At 51.3% G+C, this 15,989-nt stretch overlaps 1 protein-coding gene across 3 annotated transcripts in view; it reads left to right on the top strand.

Annotated features, from left to right (window-relative positions):
- Positions 1-7,940, top strand: part of DNAAF9 (dynein axonemal assembly factor 9) — a 127,892-nt gene extending 119,952 nt beyond the window's left edge. For 2 of the 3 annotated variants that reach the window (XM_042980828.1, XM_042980826.1), the window contains exons 32-37: positions 468-574; positions 901-975; positions 2,702-2,907; positions 4,020-4,085; positions 5,401-5,494; positions 6,047-7,437. In XM_042980828.1, the coding sequence (XP_042836762.1) occupies positions 468-574; positions 901-975; positions 2,702-2,907; positions 4,020-4,085; positions 5,401-5,494; positions 6,047-6,159 (661 nt within the window). In that variant the 3' untranslated portion in view covers positions 6,160-7,437. Of the gene's footprint in view, positions 1-467; positions 575-900; positions 976-2,701; positions 2,908-4,019; positions 4,086-5,400; positions 5,495-6,046 lie in introns of all 3 variants that reach the window. The other variant, XM_042980827.1, reaches the window with a different exon arrangement.
- Positions 7,941-15,989: the final 8,049 nt, after the last annotated feature.

Here is a 15,989-nt window from a genome sequence, read left to right as displayed (position 1 = left end):
TTAATGAGTTTGTGGTTGGCATTATGTCTGCTGAATTCAAAACTGAGAAAATAGAGCAGAGATGCCCCAGCCCTTTAGTTCCTTCTGGGGAGTATACACATCCAAATGTACAGTCTGTTAAGTTGCCCTCAACAAGGGTGGGGTACAGTTAAGGCCCTGAGGAAGAGCTCCAGGAGTGCCAGGGAGGACCCCCAATCTCAGGTGGCATACTGGTAGGCTTCAAAGGTAGATGGGGTCTTGGGCTTCAGGGAACTGCTTGTCTGCAGAGGTGAGACCTCCCTGCTCTAATGGGGTAACATGCTTCCCAATCCCAAGATGAAAAAGACATACACATATTTAAAACAAGTGTTTTATACATAAAATGGCACATAAGTAAGAAGGAACTCAAAGTAGTTCATCCCAGAGTAGCATATAATAACACTCAAAGCCCCAATTACTCGTACTTACAATTTTTTAAACCTTTTAAGGTATGAAGGTAAATTTGATGCTGGATCAGTCTTTCCACTAATGGTTCAGATCTGCGTATGGTTTGGTCGTCCTTTGGAGAAGACTCGTTTTGTGGCCAAGTGTAAAGGTAAGCCTTGGTTAGGACATGTCCCAGACCCTAATAAAAGAATACCCAGAGTTGTCCCTGCTTCCTGGCACCATTTTAGTATTATGTGTGTTGTCATGTCTCCTCACTATTGGGGTCTGAAAACAGAGGGATTTGAGGACCCTGGAGTACCCCCACCCTGGGAAGAGTGGCAGAGCCACTGGGGAGGGTGTGGTGGAGGGAGGACTTATGAGCCCTGGTCCCTCAAGTGGGGATCCTTCCCAGACCCTAACTCTCTCCCAGCTGTGTGCCCTGAACTTGGCCTCTGCCCCAGGGTGGGTGACAGCCCTATCCTGTTCTTCCACCAGCAATTCAGTCTTCCATCAAGCCAAGTCCCTTCTCTGGAAACATCTACCACATCCTGGGCAAAGTGAAGTTTTCAGGTAACTGGGGAGTTGGATTTGGGAGTCCTGCACTATGGAATGCTTACATCCCATGATGTGGGTTCATAGTTTCTACTGATGCTCTGCAGAGCACAGATGCCTCTCAGACTCTGGAAAACCCTCCCATGTGGGCCTGACACCAGTAGCTCTTCTAGTTCCCCCACCTTGCTGCAGGTGCTGCTCCACAGTGGAAGATGTGTTCTCTCTTCCCCCAGATGTCCTGCCCAGAGCCTCTCCTCACAGCTCTTTGACTTCCTTGTTCCAGAGACTCACACACCCCTTTCAAGCCATCCGTGGCCTCCTAGACCTGTCACCAGGAGTTGCCCCTGTGCCGAGCTCTCCAGCTGCACATCCGTTTCTGCCAAAGTCTTCAAGCCTTTAGCCTTCCTTCTCCCTTCTGTCCACTAGTTCTGTTTATCAGCCATAGACCTCTGGAGCCCTCATGACCTGAAGTCTGTCCATCCTGGCTGGAGGTGGTTAGCTAGTCAACTCAACATTGAGAAAGGGGAGAATATTCCAGGGAAAAGGCATAGCATGTGCTTTGGAACCAAGCAAAAAAGGCACATTTCAGGAACCAAAAAAGGTTCACTGTGGCAGGGACCTAGTGGGACTGTCTGTTAGGGTGTTTGTAGCTGTCACAACAGCAAACACCAACTCAACTAGCAGGTGTTAGCTACATAATGAGAAGTCGAGAGGTCAAGCAGCATAGCAAGGCCACGGAGGACATAGGTAACGTGGGTTCTTCCAGTCTTAGTGTGTCAGGTCCCCACCCCTCGTTGTTGCAGGTCTAGGTGTCACACCCAGACACAACATCCAGCTGATAAGAGAGGCTCTTCCTGTGGGTGGCTTTATCAATACACAACAGCTTCTACTGAGGCATCTCCTGCCAGTTCCTCAGCAGACTTCTCCTCTCATTGGCCATGATTGAGTTGCTGTGCCTTCCAGGACCCATCACCCATGGGGAATTGGTATTGGCGAAAGGGGGAGGCTGGACAGGCAACAATCAGTGTCTGCCGTAAGGAGCCACTGAGAGTTGTAAGCATGGGACCATCTGGGTTTGGATGGGAGAATTAGATGACATCACCTATATAAAAGAATCTCTCAAGGTCCTGAACCCATACTTTTGGCCTAATTTATGTTATTGAATCTGAAACTTTGGCCCCTTACTCAAGCCCACTTCCCTCAGGCTCCAACAGACCTGCTTCAGAGGTCATAATGCCTCCACCTTTCCTCTCACCTTGTTTTCTTCTTTATTTAGACCTTCTCTTGACCTTTTTGTTATTCAAGGTTAACCTCTCTGTGTTCTGGATCCCTTTTTTCATCCTGCTTTTTAGGGGGACCTTGCCATTTTCTTGGGTCACCACTACTAGCCCCCAGCTTCTTGGTCTGTAAACCCAATCTTTCCTGTTCCTATCATGTGACCTTCCTGCCGCACTTGTGTGTTGGTTGACACACCCTCTTCCCTTGGCTTCTCAGGGCTCTGCTGAGACCAAAAGGGCTCTCTTGTATTCCCTTTCTGGGTTAGTGGTTTCTACCTGATTACCAAATCAGCCAAGCCAGAAACTGACATTGCTCCTCCCTCTCTTATTTCATGCTTTCTAGCTTGCCACCAATCACTTCTCCCTCCTGCGTGTCACAGGAATCTGTCCCCAACCATCTGCATGTTACAATCTTAGTGTAGCTTTATCTTTTTGGGGCTCAGGGCCTACGTGTGTTCTCCCTGCAGACTCTGAGAGGACCATGGAGGTCTGCCACAACACTCTGGCCAATTCCTTGAGCATCGTCCCAGTTTTAGAAGGACCCTCGCCACCACCCGATTCCCGAAGCACACCTCAGGACAGCAACGGGCAGCAGGAGAGCTACCTCGTGTTCATTGGCTGCTCCCTGAAGGAAGAAAGCATCAAGGACTGGCTGCGGCAGTCAGCTAAGCAGGTAGTTTCCAAAGCCCAGACACACCGGGCACAGATGTGAGCAGCACACCTCGGAGCTGCTCCTGGCTGTGGGGTAGAAGCCCCTTCATGACCTCCCTCCCGGTCCGCCCTTCACAGGCTCAGCCAGCACTTTCAGGGATGCTTTGTGATTGGGAGGAAGCCACCCAGGGCAGCCTCAAGGCAGACCTGGTCTTACAGCCATTTCTAATTCTACTGCCAAGGCAAACCTCAGTTATTAGGTGGCTTAACTAGGTCCTGGGTAAAACCTGGCCATTCCATGTGGATCCTGGATCAGCCTGGCAGTCTAAACTCAAACTCAAAATGTCTTTTCTTAGCTGAACCTAATTCAAGGGCTGTCCTGTGTTCTAAGCCCAGAATCCTTTTAAATTTGGTTCTCTCTCTAGAAAAGAGAAACGACAAAGATATGCTTGTAGCTGTTTGCAAACCAAGACTTCAAGCACTGATAGCAGTGAGCCCAGGGCCCTGGAAACAGGTGCAAGGGAAGAGGACGCTTGCCTGTAGAGGCACACAAGCATCTTTAGCCCAGTACTGCAAAGAAAAATAAAACCCAGATGAAACCCAGTTAAAATCCTCTAATATGATGCAAGCTTTGGGTACTAGGCCTCTTAGCACAGCCTCAGGGTTTTAGCCTGAGTTAGAACCCTGGAAATAGAGTTGGCTGGGTTCTGGCTCCTTTGCAGATGTTTAGTTGGAACCTGTCTTTTATACTGAGGAATGGCTGCCTGTGGGCTGTGTCTTTCTCATATAAACTGGTGCTTGACTAGGGGACTTCATGTTGTCCCTTTGTCTGCATATCTGTCACTGGTTGGGCTTAGAGTTGAGGATCTGCACAGACAGGAACGTGCCTATTTGCAAAAAGCACCGGTGTTTCCTCTGCTGCTTGCTTCCCCTGGCATACAGGGTTCTATGTTGGGAGGGTGGTCTCCTTGAGCACACAGGCAGGATATTGTGTCCAGGCCATGACCGTGCTTGTGCTTTCCCTGCTGCTGGGATCTTAGTCCCGTAACTAGCTCCCAGAGCCCTCACCCGCCATGTACTCTATCAGCTCTTTGGAGACCTGACCCCTCCCTTCCTTCCTTCATCTCTGCACAGAAGCCTCAGAGGAAAGCCCTGAAGACCAGGGGGATGCTGACCCAGCAGGAGATCAGGAACATCCATGTGAGTCCCCTAAGAGCCCAAGGGTATCCTTCTGGGCTGGCACAGCTCCATCCTTTCGGACTCCCTGAGTGAGGAGCCTATTTGTAGGGCATGCTGGATGTTGTGCTTCTCTCAGACCACAGAGGGAAGCTGGGCACAGAGAAACCTCAGCCCATCCAGCCTTGTAGCCTGAAAGAGGAAGAGGGTACCAGGTGACCTCTGATGTGACCTGGGCATGAGATTGAGAAGCAGTGCCTGTAGGAGAAAGGGATGACAGGGAGCCCTGTTTTGTCACACTGTTGAATCTGCCACAGAAGTCCTTTTCTCCTCCCATCCCTCCATGCTAGATAAACCACAGTTAAAGTAACAAGGGCCCAGAAAAAACTGTCTAGATCCAGAAGCTACTGATAGGCAGATGGCGGAATCCTGGGACCAGCACGAGAGGCTCTTTGATGAACCCCCCCAACCTGTAAGCTGACCCCCAGCCTGTGCCCCAGTTCCCACCTCCACTGAGGAGGGGCTTGGGGACAAAGGCTAAAAGGGACACAGAATCCAGGCCCCATAACAGGCTGTGTCGCTGTTCCCTGTAACGAGTGGGTGGGAGAGAATCTGGGACCTCAGGAGCCCTTGCTTTGGACTTGAAGAGGCCCGTTCATTTCCAGCCCCTGTTCTTGGCAACCCTCGGTGCTTCTGAAGAAGACACCCAGAAGGCAGTCCTTATAGTATTTGTTCCCCCAAAAGCAGACCTTGAACATGGATTTGAGTGCAGGTAGCTTATTCTGGAAGTGCTTCTTAGGAGTCACTAGCAGTAGGAAAGTAAGGGGGAGAAAGAAGGGGAAACAGCTAGGGGTGCCTGGGTGGCTTAGTTGGTTAAGCATCTGACTCTTGGTTTCGGCTCAGGTCATGAACTCATGGTTCGTGAGTTCGAGCCCTGCATCAGGCTCCATCCACACTGACCATCTGGGGCCTGCTTGGGATTTTCTCTCTGCCCATCCCCTACTCACATTCTCTCTCAAAATAAGTAAATAAAACTTAAAAAAAAAAGGGGGGGGGGAGACAGCTAAAAAGACTGTGTTATCAAACCAGTGCCACTGAGGACAAATGGAGTTTAATCCCATGAGGGGCTCCTAGAGTTCCTCCTTGAGAGCTGGGGAACCTTCATCAGTCACTATTTGAGGACTGCTGAGGGGAAGTGTTAATTCCCTGACATGTCTAGCTTTCCATGGGACAGAGTAGGCTCTCTTGCTAGGGAAATAGGCATGTTTATTTGTTTCTAATGAATAAGAAATGATACAAAGTGGTCAAATAATTTTAACAGGACTCTTGTTTCCTACAGGTGAAACGCCACCTGGACCCCCTGCCTGCAGGCTACTTTTACAATGGCACCCAGTTTGTCAACTTCTTTGGTGACAAGACTGATTTTCACCCACGTATCCTTAGAATCAGGGGCAGTAACTTTGGGGGCATGTGAAAGCCTGATTGTAAAGAGGGTGTCTGTTAGAGCCAATACAGCCAAGCCCCCAGAGCAAGCTGGGTTCTGGGAACACACAGCAAGCCACAGAGGCAGACTTTTCATTGTGGCCTTTTAACATCATTAAAATTAATTTCGCCTTCATTCAGTGATTGCTGATGCAACTGTGGGTTGTAGTTTAAATGTAACTGTGGTGACATCCTGACTTCTGTGGTCATCAGGGGTCCTAATTTACAAGTTGGAGACTAGACGTGATTACAGTAGTTAATCTGTGAGAAGGCAGACAGGAGTCCTCATGAAAGCTGAAGGGCTCAGCTCTAGGACTGTGCCAACCCCAGTCCCTTCTCTGTAGCTGTGGTGCTGCCAATATAAAAGAGTCACGTACCCTTTGTGTGAGCTGGACGCTCATTACGTCAGTGTCCCCCACCTCACCTGCCCACAGATCCCTCTGAGCTGGGACAGGCTCCCTTATCCTCCAGTATCAGGGCTCTCTTCCTTAATGAAATGCCAGTCATGGACCAGTTCATGAATGACTACGTGGAAGAAGCCAACCGGGAAATCGAGAAGTATAACCGGGAGCTGGAGCAGCAGGAGTATCACGACCTCTTTGAGCAGAGGCCCTAGGGGAAGGCTGTGCTGTGCATCCTGCAGAACGTCCACCCTGGAGGTGGATGTTTAGAAATGGGGTTACTTAACCTCAGCTCTCCCAGAGGCCCCTCCTAAAGGGGCTGTCTTTGTTCTCCTTGGCCTTTGTGTGCTGGCTTGAGTGCATGTTGTCTTTATTCTCTATACAGCGCTGAAGAGCATCACCTGCACCACTGATGGGGGGGAGGGGGGGTACTCATGGAGCAAGAGTCGATAGGGACTGCCCTGCCCTGTGTGTGGGGCTGGCAGTGCAAAACCTCTGGGTCTTTGGTAACAGTATCTCCTATGGGCTACTGAGACACTGTGACAGTGGGGAGAAGCATTTGGGTTACACAAAGGAGCTGTTGGGATGCAGAAGGAACCCTGGCTGCCCAAACTGTGGCCGTGCCTGGGGGCCAAGCCACCACAGGCCTCACACACTGCCCCAGGAGAGCCTGTCCCCAGTGGAGTGCCTGCCTTTCTGTTTAGGCCACTTGCATTGAAGGAGCTGGCCCTGTTGGCCCTGGGCCCAGTCCTGGGAGGAGCAGCCCAAGCTCTGCTCAAGCTCAGCCCACTGAGCCAGCGGCTTGGGCTGAGGTCAACAGTCTGTTCTAAGATAAGGGGATGTCCCTTACAGACTAAACTGAGGGGAAAGGCATGTTGCTTTCCAGAAGCATGTGGCTTTTGAATTCACAAGCAGTTTCCCTGGAGGTTGGTGCTCAGCTCCCCTCATGGTATGCCTCTACTTTGCCTCATTCGGGGGCAAGAGCAAACCTGCTGCTTCAGCCTCCCTGCTGATGCTTTGCCTCACTTTTGAGGAGAACATCCTGCATGCAACTGCTTTGTCTTAGCCCCAGAGCTATGATCATTTATGGGGCATCCCCGAAGGGGGCTCACTCTCCAGACCTAGTCCTCTCCTCGGCCATGCCAGGGAAGGCCTGGTTTTCAGCCACAAACTTCAGGAAACTTATGTCCCCAAGCATTGTTGCTGGCCCTGGACTTGCTTGGTTCCTGAGGATCAGGAGCTTCAAAGAGTTCCAATATCCAATTTAGAATTTCTTCCGGTGGCTTTGTTTTCAGCTGGACCACAAAGCAGAGGGGTATTACAAATGCATCCCATGCCTAACTTCCAGAATTAGTATGTGGGAGGGGGGCGGTCACAGGCACTGATGTTTGGGTGATGTCTTTTAGGACTTCAGCGCCTCAGCTGCCTAGATTGTAAATGCTTTCTGAATTTCACATTTTTTTTTTTTTTTGCATGCCTTAGGAAGAAGCACATAGACGAAACCAGCAAAGTTTCCAGTAATGTATAGGGGTTTTTGATAAAGGCCCCTGGCCCAGAGGAGAGACAGAGAAAGGATGGAGCACATGTGGTCTGTGTGCCTGATCACTCAGAGGCCTCCATGCAAGTAGCAAAGCAAAGGCTTGTCAGTAAAATGTACTTGTATTAGAAAAAAAATAATCTGAAGCCAAATGAACAAAACTCCAAATACCACTGAATAAGAACTCTTGCATGAAGAAAGCCTTCTGAAAAGGCCTGTGTGCTCCAGTCCCAGCTCCCAAAGCTGGTGGTGACAAGGGCCCAGATGTGGAGCCCAAGTCAGGGAGCACCTCACTTCTGGTTGGCCAGAGGCTGGGGTCCACAATGGACCTGCCTCTGCTTCAGAATCAATAACATAGATCTTAAGTGCAATTGATGAAATAAGCAATGAGTTACTGTAGCTTCTTTTAGCTCTACCGAGCTCTTTTTAAAAACTCAAACTTGAGCAGCCTTAGAAAAGGGAGAGGTGGGGTGGGTGGGTGGGGTGGGGGAACTATAGGCCATTTACTCCAGGTGGGTTGCTGTGAATTTATAAATGAAAGCTCTAGATTGAGGAGCTCGAGCCATTTCCTGGCTGCTGCACAAAAGAGTTTTTAAAGAGGGCTCGGAGCCCGCCCATAAAAGCGGGTCTTCCCACTGCGTGGGGCTGTAGTACTACGTGGTGGTCTTGGTTTCTGACCATTGTCCACAGAAATGCTCTCTCACCAACTCGCCCCACTGTCCCAATCCCTCTGATGTCAGAGGGAAAACTGTGATTACCTCAACTTGAATATGAAACTGTGATTGAAAAAAGTCAAAACGTTAAGAAGTTCCAAAGCCAAAAAGGCAGAACTGGCTGAGGCCTCTGTTGACACTTCTCAGCCTGCTAGGGGGTGTGAAGGGGCACACTGGCGAAAGGGCATTCCTTGCGGCACACTTGCTGTGCCCTGGCAAAGAGGCACACTAGCTGTGTGAGCTCTTCGAGGACTGAGGCAGGGGGATGCCGCCTCCCCCACACCGCCCCTTCCGGAACCTGCCAGGCGACTCTGGGTTCTGACTGTGAAGTTGAATATCCACTTGATTGCTCCAGGCAGAGGGACAGGGTCTTAGGCTTTCTCCGGAGGAAGGGCCATGACACTGTGTTGTAGATTTTGGCCTCAGGAGTGGATGCCAGGAACCCAGCGGGGACATCAGAAGTAGTAGGTTTCTTAGGGGCAGGCAGAAGTCCTCCAGGGGCTTACATGCTTTTTGCCAACTTCCCTATTAGCAGCTTCAGTTTTATACCACCCAGAGTGAGTGTGATAATGTTGGAGTCGCTGAAGTTATAGGTTATTTTACGTTTTGATGTGGGATTTTTCCTTTTTTTTGATTGGAAGGAGGCAGAAATTGGAGAAAAGGGATCACCCTAGGAAGGGGCTGCTGGCAAGGAGTCCAGCTGGCCCTGTCCGAGCCCTGGGGGCTCTCTGACCTGAGGCCAAGACACGTGGCCCCGCAGGTCACAAGAAAAAGTTCCCTCCTAAATTCTATTAGGATTTTGGAGAATTTTTGCACAGTAATAAGCTCTGGGTTGCTCTTTGGGCTTCTCAAAAGGGAAAAGTTAACTCAAAGATTGTAAACTATTAAGTATTCCAGCGTGTTGCTGGCCTCGTTGGATAGTTGTACCTCAAAAAGTAGGTGAGAAAAGGCTTCCTCATTGTCCCAGGTTGTCGAATACTAATGACAGAAGAGCTCACTTACGTGCCAAAATTCACTTTTATACTAGTTTTTCAGTGCTTTAATATTTGTAACTTAAATTTTAAAACTCATATTTACAGACACTACTGTAACTTCAGTGAAACTGAATTGTGTGATTGAAGCTTTTTGCTTATAGTATTTATTACACTACTTAATTCAGTAAATATATAAAAGTAGCCTTCAATTTATTTTTATATTATTTTACATGTTTTTACCTGCAGTCGTGTATGTGAATTTACCTTGGTAACTGAGACGTCATGCTAAGGACCAATAAACTCACTGAACAAGCAAGACCTGGCGCAGTTGGTTGTCACTGTGGCCTCAGCCCCAAGGTTGAGAAGGCCTGGCCCCTGGGACAAGGCGGGGGATTCTCTTGGGGCCTCTTGGGGAAGTGCTTTGTGGGGGCAGCTGGGGAGGAGCCCTTGGGGTGCACACTCCCATCCCCAGATCCCAGAGGGTCCACAGAGAGTAAGGTTCATGAGGATACCACCCTGCGTGGGGATGGGCACTCTCAGGACTCCCAGGACCCAGAGAGAGGCTCGAGGAAGCCAGTTGTGGACACAGGGGTTCCCCAGGACCCCAGAGAAAAGCCATCCTGTCCCCACCCTCACCCTCATGTGGCCCGGGAGAAGCCACATCCACCAGTAACCTCTCACTCATCCCGGATGGCGGGGCTCGGGTGTGGGTTCGCGACCCTACACCCCGCCTCAGCCTGGGTGCTTTACAAAGCTTGTTGGCCATCTAACCATGACCAAAACTCCATGAGTGGCCCTCGGTCCTACTTTACAAATGGGAACCACCGAGACACGCCCAAGGAGCAGAGCCCCTGCCCTGGCTCCCAGTCCATCCGAGATGCCTCTCCGGCACTGCCCCACAGAGCGGGCCTGGGAGCCGCATGCTCCAAGGGAGAAGCCACCCAAAGGCTCACATCTCTGGTGGAACGGTCACCAGTGCCCCTTTCCACGTGTGGCAGGGTTTTGGGCTGGGGGCGGGCCTGGCTGGCGTAGGGTTGCTGTCATTTCAGGGCAGGAGCTTGTTGCTGAGGTGCCATGCTTCCATGGAGACCCTGCCTTCTGTCCCCCTCTCAAGGAAGGAGCCTCCGGACAAGGGAAGTGCTCTGCTGGGAAGATGGAGAGCTGACCCCCTCAGATGGTGGGGAAGATGGTCTTGGGTTTGGAGGTTCTGTGTGCTCAATTAGGTACAAACCAAAGAAAAACTGCATGTGAGGGGCCCAAAGAATTGGGGATGAGGGGGCAGCAGTATCACCTTCCTCACAACCCCTCCCCCCAGAGTCTCATGCCACCCCCTCCTGCAGGGCCACGTGACGGAGCTCCTGTGCTTTCAATTCCCAGGAAACCATCAGGATTTGGAGATTACCCTCCACAGTTGTCAGGGAGATGGGGGAGACCAGATATATCAAAGGGCTTCTGGGTGGGATGATCTTTGAGAGCCAGAAGGTCTTAGAGGCCAGGAAACCTAGGGCCAGGAAGGGGGCCTGTCCCCACCTGGAGTGCACAGTAGGGCAGTCGGTCTACCGAAAGCTGAGAGCAGGCTTGACAGAGCAGAAGCCTCAGAATTAGAGAATTCTGGCCCATAGGTGGGAAAGGGACTTGGAGTAGAGGGTTTCAGATAGGGCTGCTGAACATCACAGAGCTCTCTCAGAAGCACGGAGAAATAATCAGGTATTCATTTCTATCATACAATCTAGGAAAGTGATGCCCCAGGGAAACCTGACTATATGCCCCGCTTGTAGCCCGTGATGGAAAGGGAATGGCTTGGTTGCTGTTAAGAAGAGTCTAGGGTGGTACCACCTTCAGGTTGGACCTAGGCACTCAGATGTCATCAGAGCCCTCTCTCCGCAATTGGTGGCCTTCCTTTCCCCGGCTGGTAAGCTTCCTTTACGCCACCAGCAGCCCCAGCACCCCAAAGGGAAGACCCAGCCTCCTCCAGAAGCAGCACCAAAGTCTAGGGTCACATTCCCATCCCTGAACCAGTCACAACGATCAGGAATATTCTGACCGGCTTGGCCAAGGGTCACTGTGCACTTCCAAAGGCCCCCCCCCCATATCAGGCCCACTGGGGATCTCAGTCCCCCAGAATAGGACTTGCTCCCTTAGACCACCATGGTCTAGGCCGTTTCTGAGCTTTTCTGTTAAAATCAGATATATAGTTGATTTTTTAAATTTTGCTTTATGATAATCTTTTCTGTTACAAGAGATAGCAAGCACAAAGTTGTTCTGTTGTGGTGATAGTGACTTTTAACCAAGGGAAAAACATGTTTTTAATTGAAAACATCCTATGCAGTAGGACCATTTTGCCCTGCAGACTGAGAGAAAAGGCCACCATTTTTTTGGCTCTCTAGTGCCTCAGCGTGCCGGTATTCTGGGACTCAGGGACACCAGTATTCTGTAGGAGCCTGTTTTGAGAATCTTTTTCCCCCCTAAATAAGAGAGATGGTGTAGACTGTAGTGTGGGGGTGGACAGCTGCTCCATATTGCTGGAGATGAGAAGAGGACTAACTGGAGAATGATTTTGAAGGAACAATTGACAAGGCAAAATGACTAATTAGACAAGAGCAAAGGGGTGACCTCCAGGTAGAAGTGGAAAAAAACCAAAGTGGAAAAAAACCTAATGTGAAACAATTCCAAAAACTTTGTTGTTTCATTATCCAAAAATTTGGAGAAAAATAAATTCATCCACAAATTATTCCTGCTCTTTCCAGGCTTTGGTTAAAAAAAAAGAAAGAAAGAAAGAAAAAAAAAATCAGTGTCAATAAATTTTATGTCACACTAATAAATGACTATAAATCTGTTTTTTTAAATGCTAATCAAATAAAATGTGAGTATCCATTTTATCCTACAATTACTCCTGCTTTTACCATACCCTTAAAGAAGTTTAATTTTTTTTCCTCACATGGGCTTCAGATTTTTAAGAAACTTTACATATTTACTCAGAAGTTTCATGCCTGGATGAATGTACAAATAATAGTAAAATAAGGACAACAGGAAGAGGAAAGATGATTTGATAACCAAACCTTCATGGAATTTTCTAGCTAAAAAAAACTCCATTTCAATCTCTAGATTCTGACTGTGAGTTGACGGGAGGGGAGGAGGGCACAAAGAAATGTTCCCCTAAGGGGAGCAGGTCCTTGTTGGCCCTCCACAGGGCTTCTTCCCCTCCTGCCTCCCCTCAGAGGAGCCTAGATCTTTCAGCACGGATAAATAGAACTGGGAGAGGGCTCAATGCTGTGTTCGTTGGGCACCAAAAGCTCTTCCTCACACCCACCTGTGGGGCTTGGACACCAGAAGAGGAGGGTCAGTGGAGGCCATGTTCCCTCCCCCAGGCCACCAGCATCACCAGAGGGATAATGTGGGAACAGCATCTCCCCTCCCAGGACCATGAGGGACTGTACAGCTGTAACCAGAGAAGGGCTGTGAGGGGCTGGGAAGGCTGGTCAAAGCAGCAGGAGCCCCAAAAGGCTTGTAAAACCCCAGGTGTCTCGAGGGAAGCCTGACAACTGCAAGGTGTGCGAAGCCACCCTTGCCAGGAGTCCAAGGAAGGGGAAGGCAGAGGGATGGGACAGGGCAGACCAGAAGCTGAAATTAAGGGACTCGGTGCCGACTGAGGAGTTTGGGGCGAGAGGGAGTCTGGGGAAATCAGGGGTATCCGGCTGGGTCCCCATTAGGTGCAGCTGGAAAACCAGAGTGGGAGTGGAGGACGGAGGGCTTCCCCGGCTCGTAAGCCTCTGGAAACTATATGTGGAGACATCAGTCATGTCAGCTTTATTGAACACTACTACACTGGGTGCTGTGCTGGTGAAGGACACACAGACTTGCTCTTAGGGAGCTAAGGCCATGCTGCAGTTAGGGGGCATGGGGGTCTGTGAGGAAAAGACGGGAACTGCTAGAGGCCGTGTGAGCAGGGAAGGGCGCCCTGAGAGCTGAAGGATGGAATGAGCAGTTCAAGGCAGCAGACACACCTTCCTGGCACCCAGACTATCAGGGCCTCGGGTGGAGGCTGGTATTGGAGGAACAGCTGGCAGCCACTGTGGCTGGAGCAGCACTCCCCCGGGAGCAGGAGGCACAGGATGAGGTGGGGAATAGGGGCCAGGTCATATAGCACCCTCTACCCCACACCCCTACTTCCCTAGGCCACCGAAGGAGATTGCCGTATTTATTTATTCGTTTGTTTTTCGAAAAACCACGAGAAGCCACTGTTGGTGGAGAATGGATAGGGGTGGGGGCAAGTCAGAAGGCTAGAGGATGGACCAGGCTGGAGGTAAAAGTGGGCAGAACTGTGCTCCGTTCTGAAGGTAAACCCAGCAAAATTTGCGCATGGATTGGGTGTGGATGCACTGGGGCGACTCCCAGGTCCAGAGCAGCCAGGTGGATGGTGGACTTGGAAGTTCCGTTTAGCCTGGATTTCCTCAGAATTGCCTATCAGCCATCCAGGTTGGGGGGAAGGGGTAGGTAAGTTGTGACCTGTTGAAGTCAGGAACACAATGACAGGAGTCATGAAATCTGTGGCTGGTAGAGAGCCCCAGGGAGAGATCCCAAGATCCAGGCAGGCCCACGCTGAGAACTGGGTCAGAGGAGGAGGAGGAGGAGGAAAAAGGAGGGATGGATGATGCTGGGCACTGCTGGGGGCGGGGGACAGGCAGGGGAGCTGAGGCAGTTTGAGTGCAGGGGTGAGGACAGAAAACAGATGTATCACGGGGTTGAAGAGAAGTAGGGAGAGGGTGTGAAGACAGAGCAGCAGAGATCCCTCTGGAGATTGGATGGTACCTGGAGGAGGGAGTTCAAGGGAGTGGCTTTGTTTCTATTTTGTGTTTTTATTTTTTAAAGATTTTATGTTTAAGTAATCTGTCCACCCAACTTAGGACTCAAACTCAAAACCTCAAGATCAAGAGTTGCGTGCTCCACCGAGTGAGACAAACAGGCACCCCTATTTTGTGTTTTTAAATGAGATACTATAGAGTTACTTCTCCAGATTCTAAAATCTTTAGGCCTTATAGGCTTATGGGGGAAACGGAGTTGAAAGCCTTTGGAAAGCCATTAAGTGCCTTGTGGAACCCAGTGTTCACATCCATAGCCCAGTAAAGTCTGAGACCCCAAGGGAGAGAATCAGAGGAAATGTGTATGCCCATGTTTGGATCCCTAACTGCCTGCCTGTGTAAGGACCCGACGGGGCACAGGCTGGGAGACCTGCGGCACCTGTGTTTTCCCTCAGCCTCTGATGCACAGAGGGCAGGTGATGGGGGGGGGGGGGGGGAGGGTTAAAGTAAACAGCTTCTCATGCTGGGGTATGGGGTGGGTGGCCTGGGGGGTCTGGGGCCTCTCTCCAGAGCAACCAGAAGAACAGAACCTGCAGGGGCAGAGGGCAGGAAGCAAGGAAGGGCTCAGTGGCAGTTTCTCTGAGAGTCAGGTCCATCCACCCCTGAGGGAGGCCTTGGCTGTGGGCTCCTGCTTCCTCAGTGAGCCAAGTGGTGAGGTCCCAGATCCAGGAGGAGGTTGCCCCTCCAATCCAGGGTGGCTTCCTGGAAGGTGGGTTGGAAGGTCTGGGTGTTTGGGAGCTGTTGCTGACACAGGGAGACAGATGCAGAAGCCTAAGCATTCCCAGACAGGGGCCAAAATGGGTGGCTTTTCAGGGGTCCAACCCTGGCACCCACCCACCCCATCCAGCCTTATTCTCTGGGCAGTCAGCCTATCTGTCCTTCAGCTCCTCCTCAACCTCCATTCTCCACCTGTAGGACTCTGGAAGTCGGTAAAATAGGCTGAGGGTCTAGCTAAAGAAGATCCCATGGGTGGAGTGCAGGGGTTCCCCAGGAATACCCTGTGTCTATCCTCCCAGGCCCTGCTCAGCCCCACAGAAAACATGCAGCCAGCCCCCAGCCAGTCCTGAGTCTGGTAGATTTCAGCGTCTCCTCTGGTAGTAAGGAGCAGGGTGCTCAGAGCCCTCCCGACTCCGGGGCCATTCATGTGCAGAGGAATGCCCTCATGGCTTCCCTCCCAATGCATACTGTCTTGTTGGGAGGGGAAACCGGCCGCCCGGCTTACCCGGTCTGTGACATGGGCTCCCCCAATGCACCAGGAGCCCTTGGGGGCTTCAGAGCAACCCCTCCGCAGAGGTGGGCTCACACTCTGCTTGCCCGGCCCCCTCTCTTCCATGCCTGGGGGACCGTGGCTGAGGACTCATTTCCAGCAGGAGGCTGGGCGGGGGTTGGGGCGGGGCGGGGGGGGGGGGTCGTCGCTGCTAGTCCTCGGGTTGGCAGCCGGAGTGTGAAGAGATGGGGTAAACACTGTGGTGGGGAGAGTTCCTGAGTCAAAGTGGGGTGCAAGGGCTGTAGAATCGTTTGCTGAGAAGCCACCGAGGATCAAGCCAGGGATTCATCGTATGGGCTGGATTTGCCTAACCTGTGGCAGCGCACACGGGCCTGCCTGTGCGCAACACCGCCTCCCTACACAAACGCACCCGCGCGCACACACACACACACACACACACACACTCACACACACTCGACTCTCAGAAGACCAGGCGCTGGCGGATGTACGTCCCCAGGTCGGGCTCCCTCCTGTTCGGGAAGGAAAACCGGACGGCAGGGCCACCTCGAATAATGGAAGAATAGAAGCCACGAGTCAAGACCTTGACCCAAGAGACTGCTGGGGATGCGACGAGGCCAGAAGAGGAACCGCGAGGCGCGCAGAAAGTAAATCCGACGCCGCCGAACCCGGAGCGCCGCTGGCCCTTGCGGACTAGGGCGTAGCCCAGGGAACGCGCGCCGGCCCTTCTAGTTAGT

Source organism: Panthera tigris, chromosome A3 (assembly GCF_018350195.1).
Source record: "Panthera tigris isolate Pti1 chromosome A3, P.tigris_Pti1_mat1.1, whole genome shotgun sequence".
Taxonomy (NCBI): Eukaryota; Metazoa; Chordata; class Mammalia; order Carnivora; family Felidae; genus Panthera; species Panthera tigris.
This window is presented reverse-complemented; position numbering and strand designations above follow the sequence as displayed.